The 25,686-nt window shown below is 41.0% G+C and overlaps 1 protein-coding gene and 1 pseudogene across 1 annotated transcript; both read left to right on the top strand.

The window, feature by feature from the left end:
• LOC120856611 overlaps positions 1 to 12,257 on the top strand; it is a 37,692-nt pseudogene extending 25,435 nt beyond the window's left edge.
• Positions 12,258 to 12,430: 173 nt separating this feature from the next.
• Positions 12,431 to 24,340, top strand: AKIRIN1 (akirin 1). Its single transcript, XM_040231690.1, has 5 exons — positions 12,431 to 12,789; positions 16,822 to 16,962; positions 19,113 to 19,247; positions 20,568 to 20,639; positions 21,298 to 24,340. The coding sequence occupies exons 1-5, from the start codon at positions 12,570 to 12,572 to the stop codon at positions 21,306 to 21,308; spliced, it is 579 nt and encodes a 192-aa protein (XP_040087624.1). The 5' UTR covers positions 12,431 to 12,569; the 3' UTR covers positions 21,309 to 24,340.
• The last annotated feature ends 1,346 nt before the right edge of the window (positions 24,341 to 25,686 follow it).

Genomic DNA, 25,686 nt, shown 5'->3' with positions numbered 1-25,686 from the left:
CTACCATGTATTAATACGTCTTTATTTTAGCTTGCTGAGATATAATTCACTTCACAGGGACAAAGACCAGCAAATTGTTTAGTATGCATTTAGTTCCTCAGTTGTGTTAGACTCTTTGTGACCCCATGGACTGTAGCCTGGCAGGCTCCTCTGTTCATGGGATTCTGCAGGCAAAAATACTGGAGTGGGTAGCCATTCCCTTCTCCAGAGGATCTTCCCGACCCAGGGATCGAACCCAAGTTTCCCACACTGCAGGCGGATTCTTTATCATCTGAGCCACCAGGGAAATCTCATAATTTAGTATACAACAGGTAACATTTGCCCTTTTGCCATATACACAGTTCTAGGGATTAGGAAGTGGTATCTTTGGAGGCTGTAGTGTAGCCTACCACATTGTATACTAAAGGCAACGTTCCCCATGGAGAGGTATTGTGAGCCTTAACAAAATTAACACATGTAAAACTCTGTAAGTTGCTCTCAAAAAATACTGGCTATTGTTTTGATTATTCATTTCTGTAATGGACATGTTGGTTTCTGGCCTGAGCACCCTTCTTATTTTTAGGAAATGTCTCATTTATGGTCACAGCTCAGGAAGGGATCATAAGCAGCCCCAAAGCAGTGATATCTGCCAAGACTGGACAATTTCTGTAAACCAACAAAGGAAGCTGGAGGGACCTCTGGCAAAATAAGAAAAGTCCCTATTCTTATACCACATTGAGAGCTAGGAAGGGACTCTCTCCTCTCGTGTTTTGGATGGAGAAGGGGCTGGAGGGAAGACTATACAGGTGCTATCAAATAATTATTCCCACTTTGTTCCATACTGCTTTATACATTCATGGTATTAGCCATCTCACTCTTTTTTTCTCCCTTTTATTTGTCATCCTCTATCACCCCCTTTTTTAAATAAATAAATAAATAAATAAAAAGACCATGATGCTGGGAAAGACTGAAGGCAGGAGAAAAGGACAACAGAGGACAAGATGGTTGGCTGGCATCACCGACTCAATGGACATGAGTTTGAGCAAGCTCTGGGAGACAATAAAGCCTGGCGTGCTGCCTTCCATGGGGTGGCAAAGAGTCGGACACGACTGAGTGACTGAACAACAACATCAAAATCAACTTTTTATTCATTTCACTTCAGAAGGAACATAAGATCGTGGTTGAATTCACGGACTTTGACCCAGACTTTTTGAATCCTGACCCTAACTCCTTTTTAGGTGTGCGATCTTGGATGGTTTACATAAATTTTCCATACCATAGTTTCCTTTAAAAAAATCCTACCATGTAAATTTGCATACTTCTGATCCATGCTTTTTAATAGCTGCATTAAATGTACCATGCTTTATTCAGTAACTCCTTCAATGATGAACGTTTTCTTTAATCTCGGTTTGGCCATCATGAACAATGTGCAATATCACTTCAGTTCAGTCGCTCAGTCGTGTCCGACTCTTTGCGACCCTATGAATCACAGCACACCAGGCCTCCCTGTCCATCACCAACTCCCAGAGTTCACCCAAACTCACGTCCATCAAGTCCGTGATGCCATCCAGCCGTCTCATCCTCTGTCGTCTCCTTCTCCTCCTGCCCCCAATCCCTCCCAGCATCAGAGTCTTTTCCAATGAGTCAACTCTTCGCATGAGGTGGCCAAAGCATTGGAGTTTCAGCTTTAGCTGAAACTGTTGTTTCCAAAGAACACCTAGGACTGATCTCCTTTAGAATGGACTGGTTGGATCTCCTTGCAGTCCAAGGGACTCTCAAGAGTCTTCTCCAACACCACAGTTCAAAAGCATCAATTCTTCGGTGCTCAGCTTTCTTCACAGTCCAACTCTCACATCCATACATGACCACTGGAAAAACCATAGCCTTGACTAGATGGACCTTTGTTGGCAAAGTAATGTCTCTGCTTTTGAATATGCTATCTAGGTTAGTCATAACTTTTCTTCCAAGGAGTAAGCGTCTTTTAATTTCATGGCTGCAGTCACCATCTGCAGTGATTTTGGAGCCCCCCAAAATAAAGTCTGACACTGTTTCCAGTTTCTCCATATATTTCCCATGAAGTGATGGGACCAGATGCCATGATCTTCGTTTTCTGAATGTTGAGCTTTAAGCCAGCTTTTTCACTCTCCTCTTTCACTTTCATCAAGAGGCTCTTTAGTTCCTCTTCACTTTCTGCCATAAGGGTGGTGTCATCTGCATATCTGAGATTATTGATATTTCTCCTGGCAATCTTTATTCCAACCTGTGTTTCTTCCAGTCCAGCGTTTCTCATGATGTACTCTGCTAAATGTTAAATAGCAGGGTGATAGATGTTAAATAAGCAGGGTGACAATATATAGCCTTGATGTACTCCTTTTCCTATTTGGAACCAGTCTGTTGTTCCACGTCCAGTTCTAACTGTTGCTTCCTGACCTGCATATAGGTTTCTCAAGAGGCAGGTCAGGTGGTCTGGTATTCCCATCTCTTTCAGAATTTTCCACAGTTTCTTGTGATCCACACAGTCAAAGGCTTTGGCATAGTCAATAAAGCAGAAATAGATGTTTTTCTGGAACTCTCTTGCTTTTTCCATGATCCAGCGGATGTTGGCAGTTTGATCTCTGGTCCCTCTGCCTTTTCTAAAACCAGCTTGAACATTAGGGAGTTCACGGTTCACGTATTGCTGAAGCCTGGCTTGGAGATTTTTCAGCATTACTTTACTAGCGTGTGAGATGAGTGCAATTGTGTGGTAGTTTGAGCATTCTTTGGCATTGCCTTTCTTTGGGATTGGAATGAAAACTGACCTTTTCCAGTCCTGTGGCCACTGCTGAGTTTTCCAAATGTGCTGGCATATTGAGTGCAGCACTTTCACAGCATCATCTTTCAGGATTTGAAATAGCTCAACTGGAATTCTATCACCTCCACTAGCTTTGTTCATAGAGATTCTTTCTAAGGCCCACTTGACTTCACAATGTGCAATATATATGCTTGTAAATACATTCTAGTGCTTTTATTTTATAGGATGACTTCCCAGAAATAGAATTTGTAGAGGAAAGGCTATCTTTTTATTTTTAGTAGATGTCACCAAAATGCTTTCTGAGAAGACTGTACCAGTTAACAGCAATATATAATAATTGCCTCTTTTTCGGCAATTTCACCAGCAATAAAATTAGATGAATTTTTAAACTTTCACAGTCTGATAAATAAAAAGTGATATCTCACTGTTAACTTTCATTTTGCATTTCTTTGGCTTTTATAAATGAGACTTAGCACTTATATGCTTCTAGTCTATTCAGACTTGGTCTTCTTTGAATTACTCCTTCATGTCCTCTCTCCGTTTTTTCTACAGCGTTATCAGTTCCCTTCTTAACTGTTTGTATGTGTTTCTCCTATGTTATAGACGTTAACTCTCTATTTTCTCTATTGCATTTCCTCCCAGATTTGCTGTCTCTTTTATAAATTCATTTTAAAGGCTTCATTTGGTCAAATAGTTCTTTTATTTTATAATCTATAAGTCTGGTGCTCTCCTAGGTTGTACATATGACCACCTATATTTTCTTCCTTTCTTTAAACATATACAAAATAAAAATAGTTGCTTTTATTTTTTAATGTTTCCTCTTTATTCTTTTTAATGATGCTATTTATTTATATTTTTGTCTGGGGCCCTTGGCAGTGAAACCATGGAGTCCTAACCACTGGACCACCAGGAATTTACAGCTTTCCTTTATAAATTATGTAAAAGAGATTCAAATTTCAACAAAATGTTTTAAGCAACTGCTGCTTATACAGGTACTTTACCAGAGAAAGTGTCTTTTTTTCCCTTAGATTTATTGAGATCACTGACAAACAAAAATTGTATATATTTAGGTGGTACAACATGATTTTTTAAGGTACTCAATGGAATGATTTAATATATGTATGCCTTGTGAAATGATTATTGCAATCAAGTTAATTAATATGTCCATCATTTTACATAGTTACCTTTTGTGTGTTACCTTTTGTATTCTCAGCAAGTTTTAAGTATACAGTGCAATATTATTAACTATAATCACGAGATCTCCTCCTAAATTTTCTCCTAAGCTTTTTATTATTTTACTTTATGTTTACTTTAAATGGTAATATTTCAACCATATTTTGAAATTGTCTGAGACGGGGTCAAATTATTTTCTTCCATCTATAGAACCAGCTTTACAGCGTCATTTACTAGAGGATGTTCTATAGGTCATAATCTGAAGTGTTCTCTTTTTTCTCATTGTTCTCTGGATAGCTTACAGTTTCAGATTTTATGTCCTCTTTAATTTCAGTGTTATCTACAAGTCTGTTTATTAATTTCCAAGCAGTCAAAGGTTTTCTTATCACCTTTTATTATGCATTTCTAATTTTATTGGATTACAATTAGAGTATGCCCTATAAACTTGTTTGATTAAAGATATGTTAATGTTTTCTTTGTGAACCAACTATATGGTCTGATTTTGTAAATGACTCATGGACATATGAAAAAGAAGGATATTCTATATTCAAAGTCATGGATGGTAGATTTCATAAATGACTACTAAATCAAATTCATTAATTTCATTATTCAATTCCTCTAATTTTGCCTATTCTGTACTAAGTTCTGTTTAATCACAATATGATTGTATTTCTACCAAGTTCTCCTTGACTTTCTAATAGCTTTTGCTTTATATATTTACCTGCCATGTTCTTTAGTTTATGATTATTAAAACTTCTTTTTTAATTATTCATATTATATTAACCAATTTAGTGCTTTTCTTTAAATTCCTCCTGATATTAACATTGCCTCTTCTTTTTTCCCTTTGCTTAACATTACCAGGGATGCCTTGCCTACTCCCTTATTTTCAACTTCTCTGCATTTTTGCCTGGAGAATCCCAGGGACAGAGGAGCCTGGTGGGCTTCCGTCTATGGGGTCGCACAGAGTCAGACACGCCTGACGCGACTTAGCAGCAGCAGCAGCAGCAGCTGCATCATTTTGTTTTAAATCTGTTTCTTATATGCAGTGCATAGCTGGGCTTTTTTTTTTTTTCAACACTATCTGACAGTCTGGTTTTCAATGGAGTAGCTTAGTTTATTTACACTTAATAGTAATTAGTAATACTCACCTTAGTTCTGCCAACTGATACCATGTTTACTATTTATTTTGCTGATTCTCTGGTTTTATCAAATTACGATTCAGTCCCCCTTTTTCCTTGTCATTTGTTAGCCACTCATTGCTCAGTCTTGTCCAATTCTTTTGTGACCCCCATGGACACAGGCCATCAGGCTCCTCTGTCCATGGAATTTTTCAGGCAAGAATACTAGAGTGGGTTGCCGTTTCCTCCTTCAGCCAAGCTCCCCGGCTCAGGGATCAAAGCTGTGTCCGCTGCAGTGACAGGCAGATTCTCTACCACTGAGCCAACTGGAACGCCTCGGTTGTTTGCTAAGCTCCACTATATTTTTCCATTTTATCTATGATTTCTTTTCTTTTTCCTATGCTTATTAATGCCCATAGATCTTTCTATCATCATTTTAAAAATACTTCAACTGTTTGCCCTATAGAGATGCTTCCTTCCCTACTACTTCTTTCTCTTTCCCTCAAAAGATAAGATCTTTTGAATATTTTTATTTCCCCATTCTCCACTCACATTAAGGCTTTGGATCGGTTTTGCCATGTTTCTCCTCAGTCCTCCACTGTAATTCCTAGAGTGTTCTTTTATAATTTGCTATGCCTTGCTTCAGGCTATTATTGGAATTTCTTTTGCAGTATACCTGCCTATTGTGAAAAGTATTAGTCACTCAATGTCCAACTCTTTGTGACCTCATGGACTGTAGCCTGCCAGGCTCTAATGTCCATGGAATTCTCCAGGAAAGAATACTGGAGTGAGTAGCCTCTCCCTTCTCCAGAGGATCTTCTCGACCCAGAGATTGAACTGGGTCTCCTGTACTGCAGACAGTTTCTTTACCATCTGAGCCACCGGGGAAGCCCTGCATATATACATATATTTTGGCCACGGATGGCGACGTGGAGGATCCTAGTTTCCTGACTAGGGCTTGAAGCCATGCCCTCTGCAGTGGAAACAGAGAGTCTTAAGTACTAGACTGGTAGGAAATTCCATGCAATATATTTCTTCCATCTCATATTAATAGTTTTTTTAGCCTTTGTGTTACACAGTTCCAGATAGGTTCTTAATATCCAATGAATACATGTCAGATATGCAGATGATATCACTCTAATGGCAAAAAGTGAATAGGAACTAAAGAGCCTCTTGATGAGGGTGAAAGAGGAGAGTGAAAAGGATGGCTTAAAACTCAACATTCAAAAAAACGAAGACCAAGGCATCCGGTCCCATCACTTCACGGCAAATAGGTGGGGAAAAAAGTGGAAACAGTGACAGATTTTATTTTCTTGGGCTCCAAAATTGCTGCAGACAGTGACTGAAGCCATGAAATTAAAAGATGCTTGCTCCTTGGAAGAAAAGCTATGATAAACCTAGACAGCATATTGTCAACTTTGCTGACAAAGGTCTGTATAGTCAAAGCTATGGTTTTTCCAGTAGTCATGTACAGATGTGAGAGTTGGACCATAAAGAAGGCTGAGCACTAAAGAACTGATGCTTTCAAACTGTGGTATTGGAGAAGACTATTGAGAGTCCCTTGGACTGCAAGGAGATCAAACCAGTCAATCCTAAAGGAAATCAACCCTAAATATTCATTGGAAGGACTGATGCTGAAGCCAAAGCTCCAATCCTTTGGCCACCTGATGTGAAGAACTGACTCGCTGGAAAAGACCCTGATGCTGGGAAAGATTGAAGGCAGGAGAAGGGGACAACAAAGGACGAGATGATTGGATGGTATCACCAGCTCAATGGACATGAGTTTGAGCAAGCTCCAGGAGGTGGTGAAGGATAGGGAAGCCTGCTGTGCTGCAGTCCATGGGGTCGCAAGACTTAGTGACTGAACAACAACAACATGTTATATATTTAGCTAGTCTATCAATATCCAGTGGATATTGATATACTATCTTAAATGAATCTATAATTAAATATATATGAGCTTTCATCATATGTATTTTATTTCATACATTTAAAAACTTTCAGAGAAGGATTTTGTTTCACAGGAAAAAAGGGTAAGAATGCCTACTCTAGACAATCGCAGCTTCTCCTACGACTTCAATGACCATTTCTACAGCAATGACTGTCATTTTTTTTTCTCCAATCTATGTTTTTCCTGAATTCTAGGCCCACAAATTTACACATACACACTTATACACACTACACTTGAGAACCCCATGCTGTCCTTTAAAGGAACCTCTAATTCAACATTTCCAAAACTACATTCATATCTTCTTCCTAGTCTGGTTCTTGTCCAATGAAATCTTTCTCAGAAAATGGTGCTGAGAAAGCCAGAAGCCAGGAATCACACCTGAGTCTTTTTTCTCTCTTACCTGTATACCTAGAGGTAAACTTGCTCATGTCAGTCCACTTCCCTCCATACCTTGATCATCAGTATTTACCTACTTTAGCGGGACACAAGGGGTGAAATCAGACTGGTGTGGGTTGATGGATGGTGGATGGGAAATAGCTACTATAAAAGAACTCCTATGGAAAGTTTGGGCAAAGAATCTCAGAAGATTTTGGAAGGCGCCATCCTTTGCTCCTTGCATTCCCAGCCCCAACTTTAGCCCAGCCATCCTCCAGGGTCAGAAAACTGCTGGCACCAGTAAACAGAGTCTCAGATCTATTGTCGAGCATCCACAGGGTGAATGAACTGTCATAGAAACATCCTCAGGTAGGGATAGCAAAGAATTTGTTGTGTGCCAGGAGGTGGGAGGTCCCTTGTAATATTATACAACAATAACCTCAGATATGAGGATGACACCACCCTTATGGCAGAAAGTAAAGAAATAAAGAGCCTCTTGAAAGTGAAAGAGGAGAGTGAAAAAGTTGGTTTAAAGCTCATCATTCAGAAAACTAAGACCAGGCATCCAGTCCCATCACTTCATGGCAAATAGATGGGGAAACAATGAAAATAGTGAGAGACTTTATTTTGGGGGGTTCCAAAATCACTGCAGATGGTGACTGCAGCCATGAAATTAAAAGATGCTTGCTCCTTGGAAGAAAAGCTATGACAAACCTAGACTGCATGTTAAAATACAGAGACATTACTTTGCCAACGAAGGTCTGTCTAGTCAGCACTTTGTTTTTTCCAGTAGTCATATATGGATGTGAGAGTTGGACCATAAAGAAATCTGAGTGCCAAAGAATTGATATTTTTGAACTGTGGTGTTGGAGAAGACTCTTGAGAATCCCTTGGACTGCTAGGAGATCCAATCAGTCAGTCCTAGAGGAAATCAGTCCTGAATATTCATTGGAAGAACTGATGCTGAAGCTGAAACTCCAAAACTTTGGCCATCTGATGCAAATAACTGACTCCATAGAAAAGACCCTGATGCTGGGAAAGATTGAAGGCAGGAGGAGAAGGGGATGACAGAGGATGAGATGCTTGGATGTATCACTGACTTGATGGACATGAGTTTGAGCAAGCTCTGGGAGTTGGTGATGGACAGGGAGGCCTGGCGTGCTGCAGTCCATGGTGCCTGCAGAGAGTCGGGCACGACTGAGTGACTGAACTGAACTGAACTAATAGGCGATAAGTGCTCAGGCACTAGCCTTCTGCATTGGTTTTTCCTCTCCTGACTCTGCATTCATGCTCTGCACCACAGCCACCTGAGGCTTCTTTTGATTCTTCAAACATATTATATCTCTTCGATCACTGGACTTGGGATATGCTATCCTCTTGGCTCGGGGTGTTCCCAACTTCTCTTTGCTTAGTTAATTCCTAGCTCGGATGTCACTGATGGTTTATGGTGAATGACGTCGAATTCGTGATCTCCGAAGAATAAGATTTAGCCTCGGCACCAGGGACCAGGCTTGATCACTCAAGAGCTTTTGTGTAGCAGAGTTTTATTAAAGTGAAAAAAGGACAAAAAAAGCTTCTGATACAGACATCAGAAGGGGGACTGAGAGTGCTCCCCTAGCTAGTCTTATCAAGGCCTTATATACTTTTATCAGACCCACTCCTACAACATATATCTTAAATTAATAAGATTAGAGCTAACAATAGAAAGCTCTTACCAGATCCTCTTCCACATTATATGTCTTAAGATAACAAGATTAGTCAGAAGGTTCCTGTTAAGAAGAAGCATGTCCTCGAGCAAGATACATTGTTATATTGACTAAGACAAAGCAATGTAGAAGAAAACCATTTGTCCTTTTCTCCTCCTTGAGAGCCCCAGGCTCCTTTTTCTTCTTCTCAAGAGCCCTGGACCCCTTCCTCCTTGAGGGCCCTGGACTCCTTATCAACATACCTAAGAATTAGCTCTCTCATCACTTCTTCAGGGAAGTCTTCATTATTCTCCAAGACAAGACCTCTGCTGCACTCTCTCATAGTGTCTTTTTCCTTCATAGACTTGTCACAGTTTGCGATTTCACTGTTGCCATTGTTACAGTTTGATTAATGTCTGCCATCTCTAATAGACTGGGAGCCGTAGGAGGGCCGGAACCATATCTCTTTCTATACCACAGTATCTTCAGCCATGATAATATAGTGTCTGGTCCACGGTAGGTGATTAGTAGTGTATGCGGTGTATGTGGATGACTGGTCAAGCATCTGCGTACGCAAAGCACAGCAGACCTGGGCCATGGTAATGACCTCATAAGGAGACATCACACTAAGAAGTTGTCAGAGTAGCCCATCTGCTTCCCTCAAGGACATCTCACTGGGTGGGCCGCTGTCATCTTCAGTGTATAGCAGGATATATCACCTACTTGTTTGGTTTCTGAATCAACTAGATCCACCCTCATTCAGCAATGTGGACTACTGGCTTTCAGGGACACAGCACAACCTTGAAATGATAACCATTTATTTATTTGACCAATATTCCTGCTGTGCCTACCCCTCTTGTATTCGAGCAGGGAACTGGCGATGAGGAAATACATATGAATGAGGCTTGGTTATTATTCTCAAGGAATTTATAGCTTTGAAGCACAGTCAGACATGTAAACAAATTATAACTTCCTATTTTAAAACACTAATATTACCAGACACTCAAAGTATCACAGAGAAGAGGCTATCAAAGCACTTACCAAAGCCCTAGCTAGAAGAGGTGCTATTTAGAACAATGACCCAAGGGACACACTTTTCAAACCTTCTGAGCTCTAACTTTGGACCAGTTTAGACCACAAGAAAGCAACTGGCTTGAACCACATTAGACAAGTCCCTTAAAAAACAACCATCCCTAGGTTACTTTTATGTCCTTGGCCAACTTTTATTGGACATAAGAAATATCAATTTAATTTATGCTTTGCATTTGTTGTTTAAATCTGCTTATTTGCTTTATTATATCATTTACTGGTTCCTAACAAGTCACGTAAGAAATCACATTTAGAATGTAGTGTTACGAAAAGAAAAAAATTTATGTTCTGTCTCCTCTGACAAACTGATTCCTTTCAAATGACAAGATCTATTGAACATGTACTGTGTTTTCACTTTTCCCTTGGCAGCTAGAAGACTGAGAACAAAAATATCAAATTCAGTCACAGCCATGTTTAATTGACCCTCAGGATAATTGTGATCTCCTTTTTCTTTGGCCCTGGTGCTCTCCTCCCTGGCGGCTCAGGCGGTAAAGCGTCTGTCTACAATGCGGGAGACCTGGGTTTGATCCCTGGGTTGGGAAGATTCCCTGGAGAAGGAAACAGCAACCCGGTCCAGTACTCTTGTCCTAGAAAATCCCATGGACCGAGGAGCTTGGTGCAGGCTACTGTCCATGGGGTTGCAGACTGAGCAACCTCTCTTCAGTGCTCTATTCCTAGGAGGTGTGTATGTTTGTTGCTCTTGTGTTTTTTGTGTTGTTTTTGTCTGTTGTAAACCTTTATGTCCTTATGGAAAAGAAACAGGAGAAAATAAGCTAAGCATTTAGTATGTTCAGTCATTTTAGAATTATTTCTGCTATTTGTCAAAGATAAATGCAAAGAAAAAAACCCATGTTTGGATCTTAAAAAAGTCTGGAGAAACTGGGAAGGACAAAGTAACGCAACAGAAAGACGCAAACAATGGAACTTGAGGTAGTATTGCCCATTTTCTCTGATTCAAATACTGGGCCACATTGATCTGGCATAAGGTCTAGTAGAAGAGAATATCTGAAATTTGTACTGTTTAGGAAAATACCAGAGATATGGTTAGGCAGACAGATCCCAGCAGGTATGACCATTACATATATAAAAATACACACACACACACATATATATACGTAGTTATAGATTTAGCCTTCTTTCTTTTTTTTTTCATTTAGTCTTTTTTCGATCACAGATCCCTTTGACCATCTCTTCAAAGCACTGAAACTGCTTACCAGTAATAGACTTTCAAATACAGTTTCTGAAAACAGAACGCTCCAGTTTTCTATTTATCTTTCCAGAATATCAAAAGTACTTTATAGCTGGCACAGCTTCAAAGAATTCAGATAGACCTGAGGAAGCACCTGGGCTGCCAGGTCAAACAAGGGGCCTGGCAAGTCAGCTGTCAGCTCAAGTTCTTAACACTCTGACACTATTCTTGGATGATTCAAACCAGGGGCGTGTTTTGTGGTTTTTAACTACTTTGAGTAACATACCCTTTTTTGGGCTCTTCCCTGGTGGCTCAGATGGTAAAGTGTCTGCCTACAATGTGGGAGACCTGGGTTCGATCCCTGGGTTGGGAAGATCTCCTGGAGAAGGAAATGGCACCCACTCCAGTACTCTTGCCTGGAAAATCCTATGGACAGAGGAGCCTGGTAGGCTACCGTCCACGGGGTCACAAAGAGTCGGACACGACTGAGTGACTTCACTCACTCACTCACCCTTTTGATGAGCTGATAAAGATACGGGTCATAGATACATATACATACACACACACGCAATTCTGCATACAATTTTATGGGGTTGATGGACTTCCATAAAGTCCATCCTCAGATTCTAGGTTTCGTTTAAGTGAAGGCTTTCCTGGACTGGGGGTGGGAGGGCAATGTCCTTGTAGAACTTTTAGTATAACCGTCTCTCTTATCTCTGGGACTGGAGCGGCTTGGTTGGAATGAGGTAACCGGACCGGAAGACACAGAGCCCCCTAGCCTCTGGACAGGCCCCTCCAGGCTCTCCCTTCCCCCAATTCCCATTCGCGCAGGTGCGAAAACCTAAGGGGCCACCCAGGCGCTTCGGCTCTGGAAGGTGGGGGTCGGATGGGACCCTGGGAGCGATAGAGACGGAGGTGGGGGCCTCCCCGAGGTTGCTTGGTGACCAAACTCTCCGCCCAGATCGTTCCATTTCCTCAGTAGGGGGCGCCGCGGGCCCGAATGTGGCTGACAGACCTTCCAGAGCGGCCCTCTTCCGGCTTCCCCCCCTCCGCTGGGTGGTGGCGCGGGCCCGTGACGTCACAGGAGGCGGGGCCAGCGCTGCTGCCGGGTGCTGGAGGCGCCATTGGCGCCGGCTTGGCTTGAGAGCTCCGCTGAGGAGCGGGAGGTTGGGCCTCAGTTACAACCGCGACGGCTCCTGGTCCCTGGTCTTTCAGCGGCATGGCGTGCGGGGCGACATTGAAGCGGCCCATGGAGTTCGAGGCGGCGCTGCTGAGCCCTGGCTCTCCGAAGCGGCGGCGCTGCGCCCCTCTGTCCGGCCCCACTCCGGGCCTCAGGCCCCCGGACGCCGAACCGCCGCCGCTGCTTCAGACGCAGACCCCACCGCCGACTCTGCAGCAGCCCGCCCCGCCCGGCAGCGAGCGGCGCCTTCCAACTCCGGGTAACCAACGCTGCGGGCTTGGCAGGAAGCCAGGCCCAGGCATTTTTTTGGGGGGGGGTTGGAGTTGGAGTGGGGGTGGGGGTGGGAGTGGGGGTGGGAGAAGATCATGAACGCTAGGCTAGTTCACTTGCGGACCCCATCTTTGCCCTGAGAAAAGGGAACAGGGGTGCCGCTGGGCCTTGTCGCTTCCGGGGATGGAAGACATCCGGGAGGGGTGGTAGGGCCACAGAGTCGGTTTTCGGTTTTCCTGGAGCTGGGGAGCCTAGAGAGGTGGGCAGCGGGAGCAAGATGGAAATAGCCCCGGCCGCTCGGGGCCCTCCCAGACCTTGGAGCCTCTCCTCTCTCCGCTGCCCTCCCCTGTACTGAGCCGCCCTGCAGATCCAGTGGGCCATGGAAAATTGGATTCTACTCACGAACCTGGCCTTGAGGGTGTGGGGGTTGGGGGCGGGTTACTGGGAAGGGGCCTGAGAACGTGCTGTGCAGCACTGTGCTGGGACTTGTAGGGAGACCTGATTTCCAGAAGTCTTTAGGGATCTCGGGCCGCCCTGGGAAGTCGTGGAATCCGATTTCAACCTGTTTCTAAGAGACTGGCCATGTTCTTTTATTGTATGGCTATTGTCTTGCACCATATATAGCTTGAAATCGGTAGATGGTTAGCTAGAATTTGAGAATCCTTCAACATACTGAAGCTCCGGAAGCAGAAATTCAATTATCGGTAACAGATTCTCCTTCAACAAGGCATTCCACACAGGCCAGGGAAAGACGAGAACTGGTGTGACAATAAAGTTAAAAAAAGAAAGAAAAAAAACAACAACAACAACTCAGCTCCTAACCACAGCGCAAGAATAGAGGGAAAGGTGCATCAGAATGAATATTTAGCAGTTTTAAAGGGCTCCCGGAAATGGGGGCGGTGGCTCACAACTGGACTTTGGCAACTCATTTCTTTGTGTGGTTTTCTATCCCTCAAGCGTTAGCAAAACCTTGAGGTTGCCTTAAAATCTCTTTTCTTACCCCTTTCAGTTGCCAGTGTCTTTAGCCATTATGTCCTCCCCACTCTGCATAATGCATATCCACAATGCAGATTTGAGGCCCTCATCCTCTCACACCAAGATACCAGCAGTAGCCAGTCAGGCTCTCCTAGGCACTGTGTCCTTACTCCTGTTCACCTCACCTCTTCTCTTACCTTGGTATTCAAAGGATTCATCTGCTATAGCCATTTCTTGCCTAATCAGTCTTTTATACATTTTTCCCCCATAACTATGCCTTTGCTTTTTTTCCCCAAGCCCTACTTGGCTGTACCTTATCCTTGACTTCCATCATGATGTTTTCACCTGTTTGCTAATAAATACAATTATTTCAAGTCTTCCATCCTTAACCTGACTAACCCTGCCCTATAAGGAACTCTATTCTATTTTAGTTGTCTGATCACTTAATGTTGCAAAGCCTTGTGTACTGAATGAAATAATGTTTGCAAAAGCAGGGGACATAGATACCCTCTTGAAGAGATATATTTTTCTTCCACTGCTAAAGATACCCAAGGTTAGTCACATAATCTTTTCTGGATCGCTCTTCTCCTGCAAAATAGAATTAATATTTGCCTCACCTATCTTGATGGATTTTATGCAAATTTTTTATTTCTTCCAGTACTACCATCTAGATTAATTCTGTGTAGTTTACAATATAGCAAATGCTTAGAAAGTAATTGCTGGATGTGTTTGGAAGCCTAAATATGGCAGAGTGCTATACTGGGGTTGTTGGGATTTTTTTTAATCATAAAATTTTTGCATGGATTTCTTGGTCATTTTATGTGAAAGTACTTTATTTAAAATATTCATCTGTAAAGATTGATCAGTTATGTTTCTTAATGCTTATTAGATTATGATTCTGGTGTGAAAGAACCAATATGATTTGTTGCTTTGGCTTAAGTGGAAGATGCCTTATGGATTAAAAAACTGTTCTTACTGAACTTAAAAAAGAGGGGGGGTAATGTATTGTAGCACTTTTTATGGAAGGAGCCTATAAAATTAAGCCTTTTGTATTGTTTAAAGAAACTAGGTGGATACCAGGCATGGAAGGAGTTGCTGACTTCCAGGAGATGTTTGTAAACATGGATTGAGGTTAGATGTAAAACAGTTAATTAATAATTGATCATGACTTGAGGGTTGGAGAATAACTTCCAGAAAGAGATAACATTTTAGCAGGGTCTTGAGTAATGTTAGGGGGAGAGACATCCTCAGATCAAGCATGAAAAGTGCTAGAGCAAAGGCCAGAAAACCCACAGGTTAAAGAAAGGATAGTTTAAGGCAACAAGGTTGTAGTGGGAGATGGAACTGGAAAAGTAATTTGGGGCCAAGTCTTGGAAGGCAAGGGATACCATATTCAAGAGTTTGAATTTGGTCGGTAGCAACCAGAAGCCATTGTAGAATTTTGAAGATGGACTTAGTTTGGTATAACCTGGAAGCACAATCTCAAATAATAATGGGAGGCAAGAATTTAAATTATTATCCACTGTTAATTTTCTTTAAAATGTCTTTTCCTGTTTTGTGTGGCCTTCTTGGGAAGAAAATCACAGCTACTACTTTTTATCCCGCGCACACCGTGTTTGGACTCTTTGACTTGCCAGTCCTCTGCCAGCCTTAATGTTGTGTCTTTCCGTTTGTTCACTTTGTTGTACAGGAGGCGGTTAGAAGTTTATCAAAGACCTTCTGTTCCCATGAGCATTGTCCTCATACTTGTCCTTTCTTGTTTCAAGTCTTTGCAGTTCCTTACATCCTTGTATTGATTCTGGCAAGTATGTGCCTGGAGAGTAATACATTTTGAAGATGAAGCAGAGACTTCATAAATTCAGGGATCTAAAACATGAACTTCATAGCACTGTGAAAGGAAAGGTTTGCTAATCCTACATTGTTCCAGTGTTCAGGCCAAGAATTCTGGAGTTGAGCTATGTGTGGAGCTACACTGAGCTCATGTCAGACTGTATCATCACTTCTTATGGCATTCTTAATGTCTTTGGTGTAGTTGCTCACAACTTTGGGGGTGGACATTTAACATTCGTTTTGAAGTACTAGGCTACTAATCCTGAATGATTTCCCAGGGTCATGATCACATAGGTACGAAGGAAGCAATGGCATTATTAGCAATTACCCCTGTTTTAAAAAAATATATAGTTATACCAAGTATAAGAATAATATAAGTAGGGGAGTGATACAGCTACCTGGTTTTCGTTTTTTATGAGGAAGCTCTGTTATGTGGAAAGTGAATACATGTTTTAATCCCCCCCCCCAAAAAAAAAAAAATAAAAAACACACACAACAGAAAACTTGAAAACCATATCCTTTCAGATTCTGGTCTCTGGGAGAGGCCTTCAGGGTGGTTAGTGATTTGTGTGTTTTGGACTCCCTTTAATAGCATTAGCAAATTGATTTATTACCTTGACACAGAGTAGTAATCTGAATCCTACCAATACTGTCTCTTACAGGATCAGAAAATTTATTGCTAAGCTCTGACCACCCATTCCAAGCAATAATGTCAGGTCTTCTCTTGGTCAATGTCCAAGCTGTGAACCTAATGATTTCTACTGTCCCCTTCCCCAAAGATCTTAAATTCCAAACAGTATAAGAGTTTCATTGTTAGAAGCCCTTGGGTAGTAAGAGACTCTTAATTCCCTGGTTTGTGAAATTGTGCAACTCAACAGAGATCAAAAATAGCTCTTTATTAGGTGAAGGATGGCTTTGTTTATTTGTTGCTGTAAGTTGTCCTAGTTAATCCTACAGCAAACGGCAGATCTGGTCATCATTGTCACAGGAAAAGAAGCAAAGGGAACTATTAATATCTGGGTGGTTTGTGCCAAAATAGCTGCTACCCTATGTAATTATTGAAACAGTGGCAATAAGAGGAAGCGCTTGGGGGTTATAGGAGGAGTGCTGTATGTGGTATAAACATTTTTCTTGTTAATATAACATGGAAAGAGGGGCAGGAAGCGGGAAGAAGTAACAATAAAGTGCATGCTCAAGTGTGTTTCTTTTTTATTAGAGCAAATTTTTCAGAACATAAAACAAGAATATAGTCGTTATCAGAGGTGGAGACATTTAGAAGTTGTTCTTAATCAGAATGAAGCTTGTACTTCGGAAAGTCAGCCTCACTCCTCAACACTCACAGCACCTAGTTCTCCAGGTAAGCATGTTTTAGTGTGCATAATCCATTTAAGACTTTGTAGTTGGTAACGAAGATGGTTTCCTAAGCCAGAATTTATTTCATCTAAGTAATAAAATTGGTAAAGTATATACATTATATTACTTATAAATACTTTTAAAACCATAGTCATGAAATTACAAAAGACCTTAGATTGATTTGATTGACCTTCCTTCCACCCAGTTCAAGAGTACCCTTTGTAACTGCAGCATTTAGTACCGTAGCCAGTAGCCACATGTAGCTGTTTAAATTACTTAACATTTAATAAAATTTTAGTTTCTCAACTGCTGTAGCCATATTTCAAACAGTTACCAGCTACCTGTGACTGTTGTATTAGACAGCACTATAGAACATTTCCGTTATTGGAGAAAGTGTGTGACAGCATTGCTCTATAACATCGACAGGTGGTCAGAGAGGATGTGCTCAAAAATAGCATCTCAGGGTTGGAGGGAACCTTCATGGTCACATAGTTCAGCCATGAGTCCCTGCAAGTAGTCAACAGGCCAGGGCTCAAACATCACCACTGGTAGTGAACTCTGCCTACTTTAACAGTAGAGGAGTTTATTTCCTTACAGAATATTCTTTTTAACAGTTCGTAGAGTTAAAAATTGCCTTGATTAAACTTAGTCTTCTTATAGAACACAGATTAATGTTAGCCAGGAGGTAGGGGGAGTGGGGAATGGGGACAAATTGTTTAATGGGTAAGTGGTGTTACTTGGTGGAAATATTTTGAAATTACATAGAGGTGGTAGTTGTACATTATGACTTTACTAAATGCTACTGAATTGTTCAGTTTTAAAATGGTTCATTTTATGTGAATTTCACATCAAATAATTTTTATTTGAATTGTCTTCTTCTAACCCAGAGGTCTTGGCTCTCAGACAACACCCTTTCCAATTAATTGTTCTTGTACATACTTGAGTGATAGATCTTTCAGTGATTGTAACTAGCAAGTCTTAATATTCTCTTGGGATTTTAGTAATATAATTTTGACAGAATATTATGAGTAGAGAAACAATTATAAATAATTTAACTGGTTTATAGACTAAGAGGGCTCAAGAAACAGATTTCAGGCTGAGCTTTGAGGAAAATTCAGAACTAGGACAGAGCTACTGCTTTTATCATGATCAGGAAGCCAATTTCCATCTGGCATCCCAGTGGAAATTTTGCTTTCCAGCTGCAATCTTATGAACATTTCATTTTCCTTAACCTAGTTTTAAAAGGGATCAAAGATGAGATATGTAGTGCCTAAATTGTCTCTTTCCTTCATACGTCAGTGACTTAACAGTTTTTTATATCAGGCAGGTCAGCTATTTCTTATCAGAATCACCTGTGTAACTTAAATAGTCTCCAAGCCCTCTTAGCCCAGAATTAAATCAATATGTATCTTTTTTGTTGTTTATTCTACAGAGAATTACGATGCACCACCATGATTAAACATTGGTGTAGATGATCTCCAAGGATAAGGGTAGCTCTTACGTGTGCTGTGCTGTGCTTAGTTGCTCAGGCATGTACAACTCACTGCAACCCCATGGACTGGGGGTTCTCCAGGCAGGAATACTGGAGTGGTTTGCCATGCCCTCCTTGGGGAGTCTTCCCAACCCAGGGATCGAACCCAGGTTTCCCACCTTGCAGGCAGATTCTTCACCACCTGAGCCACCAGGGAAGCCCAAGAATACTGGAGTGGGTAGCCTATCCCTTCTCCAGGGGATCTTCCCAACCCAGGAATCAAACCGGGGTCTCCTGCATTGTGGGCGGATTCTTTACCAGCTGAGTTACCAGGGAAGCCCAGCTCTTACACTGTGAATCTGTTTTCTCTAATCCAGTCTTTCTATCAGCTTTAACCTTTTTGTTGAGCATTGTATATGGGCTCAGATTATTAATGGTGTCAGAACCATTTTTCTGTGTGCAGACACGCTAGCACACTTGAACACACGTTCTTCCTACTAAATTTACCTTGTAGAACGAATGTCAGAAACAGAATTTTGTGAAACTATTTCATGTATTGTAAAGTAGTGGAAATTACTATTTTTTAAAACAATTTTTATGTTCTAGGACTCTGCTTAGTTACCAATTCGGAACCCTACAGTAGCTGGAATGTGTTATGTAAACTAGATTTGTCTTTTGGCCAGGTTCTTCCTGGATGAAAAAGGACCAGCCCACCTTTACCCTCCGACAAGTTGGAATAATATGTGAGCGTCTCTTAAAAGACTATGAAGATAAAATTCGGGAGGAATATGAGCAAATCCTCAATACTAAACTAGCAGGTAGGCTGACGCAGTGGCTATGACCATTGTTAATAGGATTCAGTAAGGATTAATCCCACTTAAGTAAATGGTAATTTAGAAAAAGCATAAAACTTAATACCAGAGAGTTCAATGAATTTTAAGTATTAAGTTACTCTCCTTGATTACTTTCTTTTGGATTCTAAGCATTTTATATATTATACATTGTATGGAAGGACTTTCATTTACATTTTTGAAACAAAATAAGCCAAGCTTTTCTTTCAAGAATTTTCCATACGAATAAAGGCATTGAGAAGGTTATTTGGACTAGCTGATGAGTAGACAGGTGGGTAGGGATCATGCTAACCTCCCAACAGGTGGTTGGAAAGAGTATAGTCGACATATTCAGACTTCTGGTGCGAGTGTCTTTGTAGATTTGGGAAGTCAGGCGTCCTGTGATTTAGAGGTACTTTAATGTCTGGAAAGCACCGCTCAGGCTAGAACAGTGATTAGTGATGGCAACAAGTAAAGCCTTTTGTAAAAGGAAGGGATCTAAATCAAGAATAGAAAGTAGTACCTATTTAGTGAGAGAGGATGATGTGATCAGAGAGGTTTTTAGGCAACAACTTCTTCTGTAACAGTATTGTTTTCTCACCTGGTGGCCCACATTACAGAATGTCAGTAGGTCGGCTTTAAATTGAGAACTGTTGACTTAACAGAGTTAAATGAATTTCTTTATAGCAGAACCTCTTTGATCCTTTAATACACTAATGGTGTGTATTATAAGAAGAAGCTGTAGTATGTCATTCCCCTCTTCCGCCCCCACTCGAAAATTGTTTGGACTTTGTTCATGGATGTCAGGCTGCCTTCTGTCTTTCTACTGAGTTTCCCTTCAGAAGGTAACTTCTGTGGAACTGTCTGTAGTTAGGTACTGTGGAATTTTCTCTTAGCTTTCTAGCCATTCCACCTCTATCACTCAGTGTGTATGTTGAAATTTATAGCAAAGATAAAGTGCAGAAAAGAGCTTCAAGCTTCATGTCCTATAGGAGAGATACACTAAGATTTGCTGACTTGTAGTAGTGAGCACAGCTGCCTGTCTTGGGGAGCCATTAGCAGGAGATGAAATTATGGCAGAGGTGAGATTATTAGGAAAATGTTAGAGATGATCAGTGACCAAACGTAGGAGTTAGGGATTTGGCTCTGGGATCTAAGAAAAAGGAATAGATCTCAGAGTGACCATTATAAGGAGGGCCTAAGAGTGGGTAATGTTAAATGGGAAGCTGTTAGTGATTCTGACACTTGATTCTTGAAAAACTGTGGGAGAGTTTCTGGGGATAGTATATGCTGTCTTTCCCCTCACAGAACAATATGAATCTTTTGTGAAATTCACACATGATCAGATTATGCGACGATATGGGACAAGGCCAACAAGCTGTAAGTATTGCCAAGTCTTTCACTGACTTTTTCAACTTCCAAGAGCAAGAGTTTGACACTGAGTACCTTGTCTCTTGGGAACAAAAAGCCCCTATGAAGTAAAATAATAGATGACATTTAAAGAATACTTGTATGTCCAGCACTGTGCTGAACCATTTAAATCCTCCCAAAGTTTATTTAATGCATAATTCCCCTGTGAGGGAGAAACTACTACTTGTCCCATTTTAAAGGTAAGAGTATTTAAAGAAGTTAAATAATTTGTCCAGGCTCATATTGCTAGTGGTTCAGCCAGGATTAAAACCCAGGTAGTCTCAACTTCAGCCAATTTATTACCTGACTTTCCCTCAGAAAAGCTGTTAATTTATGAAAATTGAGTCCTTAAGATAGCTTATCAAGTATGTAGTCAGAATTTCTTAATTCTAAAGATCTTGTCACCACTGGTTGCTCAAAACATAAATTATAAACAGCTATATATGTAAACTGAATCTAAGTTCTTAAGAATTATCTTCTCTTAAATTCTTGCGAATTTAGGACCTCTTGAATGGTGATTCGTATGCTCCATACTGTTTATCACATTCACCATTAGTTAATATTAAAAATGCATGACCCTATATTTTTAATATTCTTAATTCTTTTGTTTTTTACTCCTAATTTATAGATGTGTCCTGAAGCTTTCTTGCATATCTGGGTACCAGGTTTGACCTCAAGAGATGGCTGCTGTACACTTTTTGCAACTGGTTTGATATCACATTTCAGCTCCAACTTTTCATCCTGAGAACACTTAAATGTTTCTGCAGGTCCATTTTATACAACTTGAAAGACCTTAAAACTTTCTGGTTGCCACAAGCATATCTTTCTTTTCTGCTCATCGAATAAACAGCTGTGCCCTACTGTGATAGATTTTTCAAACAAAAACACCTGGAGCAGCAGTTCAGCAAAAATATGCCCTCAGTGGCACTCAACAATGGAGTTTCCCCAAGCACAGTTCTGTAAGAAGTGTGTGTGAGAGTGTGTGTATATGTGTGTATGTGTATTTTAAGTTATTATTTGTATTGTGCAAATTTTTTTGATCTTGGGGATTCTGGCTGTGAATTTGATGCACGACAATTATGGTTAAAAACATTTGCTTGGTCTACAGAAGATCATTAATGTTTTGTGACCATATAAAGTTGTAACAGTGGATTGTTTTATGTGTAGGTATTATTGTTAAATACAGGGACTGTTTCCAGGCACAGAATATGAATCATAAGTTAGGATGGACATTAGATGTGATTATGATGACATAGCAAAGGTCTGTGGTCCTAGGTCTACAAATGTGTGGTGAGGAATAGAACAAACTGGAGACAGGCCATTTGACATCTGATTCTGCCTCGCCGTGTTAGAACATTACTTTGACTCCAAGCCTTAAAAACCCACGTGGAGTCTGTGCTCACCTCATTCACACAGGAGCTCCCTGGACACTGAACCTCTCAGAAGGAAAAAGTCTCCTCTGGAACAAGAGCATCAGGGTTTGATGGGGAGCATAACAAAGGTGGGCGCGGGCTGGGACAGGCCCCAGAGGCACTGCTGCTTGGGAGGAGCCACTTCACCTTTGTATCAGTTATTAAAAATAGAATTTGGATCCTTTGGTCAGGTTCCCCCAAATTCTTTTAAGAGATGTCCATGTTCAACTGCTTAGGCTTTGTTTTGGCAACCCCTGCCCAAAGTTGCTTACAGACTGTTCTTCACCTTATTTCCAAGGCTGAGGAACAGAAAGTAGCCTCTGTTTTGAGGAGGTGGAAGTTAAGTATACATTTATTTTTTACTGTGACTTGTTCAGGACCACATTTTACAAAATGCCTTGTTTCCTTTATTATTGTTTCTGGAAAGGAAAGTTCTATTAAAATTGTTTTAGTTTGAATATAGACTAGTTTTTTTAATTAAGGCTTATTTTGGGGAAAAACAAAACAAAACTTGAGTTTAATTCAGACATATGCCAGTACCTTCCAAAGTAAGGTAATACTCAGAGACAGTTGTCCTGATCATATGGCTTAGAAAAATTTCTGGAATATTCACATTCGAAGATTCCTTATTAATGAATGTCTTTGACTTAAATCTAACCAAAACAACAACATTATTCTTTGTACATTTTCATTATATAGTGTTAATAAGCTTAGTTGCAAACAAATAAAATACTTAAGCTATTTGTTTACCTTGCCTTCTTAATACTGTGATATGTTTATTAATTCAAATAATTTATGTGAGGCTGCTATAACTATTTCTCCATTTCAACATTACATTTAAGATTTAAAGACTTTTTAAAGCCCAGAAGTGATCTTTTAATTATTAAAGAATTATTTTGACTTTATATTTGAAGGGCAGTGTGTTTCATCTCTTCTTAGTCCAGGATAGTCACTTCTTCCTGGAAGAGAAGAATAGCAGTCAGTGGCTGTAATGAGAGTGGCCTTACAGTGGGATAGTCCCAGCAAAACAAGGGACGGGCGAGTGTGGGGGCATCAGACATCCTGATGGAGGGGCCGGGACTGAGGTGTGCCGCTTCACCGAAGCCTGGCTGATGCAGAGCCAGTGTGATGCGCCAGCTCCCCCGTCGCTGGTGTCAGGCCCGTTCCTACTAAATGGCTTCTGGGTGGGAAATAGAGTAGGCCTCTATAAGGAAGAAGATAGGCACCCTCTCACTGCACCCAGTATTAGGCTGTTGTATCATCATATGATTACCCTTGGGGGCCCTGGGGTATAAGACCACACCACCATGACTGGATTCGGGGATCTTCTCAAAAGGGACTAGACATGTTTGTTTAATGTTTTATGCAGAGAAAAGATGGATCCTAGATCAGAAAATGGGGGCATGTAAGGTGATCTTTAGACAAGTGAAAGGAGTTTTTTCTCTAGAACTTGATTGCTAGGGCTTTGAACTTAGGGGCAGTTTCCAGGTAGGGAAGTGTGTTTGGCTCATGGAAATAGGTTAAGGCCAAGGGAAGAAGTCAAAGACCTGTAAGGATGGGCCAGGACCTGTGGTCTCAGAAGCACTGTGTCTAGTGAACTAGTTTAAAAAATTTTAATTCCATTTATTACCTTTCAGTAAAGTCTTCCTCTTAAGGGGAAGGAAGGGAGTAAGTGTCCAGGCATACCTAGGTCAGAGGAGTACAAGGGAGATTAAAGTTTATGAGGCAGTGATAATTGTTAGGAGTTCCCAAGGAAGAAGAATATCAGGAGACTTAAGAACTTGGACCAACCTTCCCCACATGGTGAGTCTTCTCTGTCCAGCAGGGAAGATTGGTTGGTTCATGTAGTAGTTACAGGAATGGTCTTTGGATGTTTGTAGCCCTAGAGTTTAGTCTGCTCTGCCACTAATTTGCTATGTGAGCCTTGCCAAGCTACTGAACTTGCTGAGCCATAGTTTCCTCGTCTGTAAAATGAGGGTTAATTGTATGTACATCATTGGGGTTTGTTTTCAAATGTAAGATTGCATTTTCCATGTAAAGTATTTAGCACAGTTTGGGACATAGAATATACACTTGAAAATGTTACAGCAGGTCTCTTTACAGTGGTCTTCATCAAATCTGAAGACCAAAACCCTTTCTGCATTGGTGATTCTCAACTTCCAGAATGAATAGCCCCTTGTTAACATCAAGTCTACATTCTCTTAGAATTTGTACTTTCTAAGTGTTTGACTGAAAAATAAAAGATGAATGACAACTGAATTCAGTGATGCCTTTCAGTGAATCTGTATTTTGTTACTCACTTAGCAGGGATCAGCAAACTGTGGCCTATTTTTTGTAACTGAAGTTACATTGGAACACTACCACGCCTGTTTGCCTCTGTGGCTGCTTTCACATCGCACCTCCAGAGCCAGAGACTGTGGCCCACAGGGTGAAAATACTGTGGCCCTTTACAGAAAAGTGTGCGGCAGGCTCCTGCACTGTAGCGTCAATAGACGTATTAGAAAGGTTACAAAAAAAGGCAAATTTGGTGCATGATGGATGGGAGAGTCACACCTCGGGTCAAGGTATGAAGAAAAATTCCTCTGCTTACCAAGGTGAACTGAGTGCTGTTAAGGAACAATGACTTCTGTGCTGCCCTGGTGATTCTTTCCTTGAAAAGGCCTTGAGAGTGTGTGTAGTCTTCTGTAGTTTCAGTTAACCTGAACTTTGAATAAGGTTGACACCTCCAGTGAAAAAAGATGCAGGTTTACCTAGGGAAAAATCTCCAGATCTCAATGCCAAACCACACTTTCAAATAAATAATTAGCTCTTCATTGTAGGAATGCTGTGACACTTTGTCTAAAATTTCAATATCTGTATTCAGAGACCTCATGGTTTTGCTGCTATGGCTTATAGTGTTCTGTCTGTGCCAGGTTATCTGTGAGCTGGACAGTATTTGAAAAATTATTCGTAGGAATAAACAGGAAAAGGATGCCGCATCCACCCGTAGGAAGGCTATCTGGCTGCCTGTTTTTTAGGAATATTACCAAACCTTAATTGAGATTGAAGGCTGGAGGTTCCATGGATCATCCAGGTAACACACAGCCAGGTGTCAGGTCCATGTGAGAAGTGGTTTCCTTTTGTTTACCCGTATCTTGAAAGTGTAATACTTTGGAACCCCTGCTTGAGGTGTCTGTAGTGGCGGGTTTGCACTTTTAGCTCAGCCTTAGGTTTTGATTTTTGTCTCCTTCAGTCCATGGCGTTCCTAAAAGTAATTCAGGCATCCAGGGGCTTTTTCCATGTTGGCAAATACCTTAAGAGACAGAGCAGCTCTGAATTCTAGGCTGTCTGGGTTCTCTCTTACCTAAATCTTGGCTCAGTGATTCCTTGAAACTAGTTTGTGCTGTTAAGAAAATGATTCTTACATTTCAACTGTTGTTTAGCTGCTCTTGGCAGTAGCCTGATCCACATTTTGTGAGGCATAGTACCCAGTATGCCTTCAGGCTAATAGGACAAAATTAGGGAAAGATGTTTATATTGGCTTTGGATGTTTTTCAGTCATTCAGCAAGCATTACTGGTATCTTCTGAGTTCTTCATTTGTGGAAGACAGATACATGATTTTCTG

This window comes from Oryx dammah, unplaced genomic scaffold (assembly GCF_014754425.2).
Source record: "Oryx dammah isolate SB20612 unplaced genomic scaffold, SCBI_Odam_1.1 HiC_scaffold_28, whole genome shotgun sequence".
Lineage (NCBI taxonomy): Eukaryota > Metazoa > Chordata > Mammalia > Artiodactyla > Bovidae > Oryx > Oryx dammah.
This window is presented reverse-complemented; position numbering and strand designations above follow the sequence as displayed.

Coding starts and splice junctions, on each gene's coding strand:
- AKIRIN1 (XM_040231690.1), top strand. CDS start 12,570: ATGGCGTGCGGGGCGACATTGAAGCGGCCCATGGAGTTCGAGGCGGCG. Junction 16,963..19,112: donor CACAGCACCTAGTTCTCCAG/GTAAGCATGTTT, acceptor TCTTTTGGCCAG/GTTCTTCCTGGATGAAAAAG. Junction 19,248..20,567: donor CCTCAATACTAAACTAGCAG/GTAGGCTGACGC, acceptor TTCCCCTCACAG/AACAATATGAATCTTTTGTG.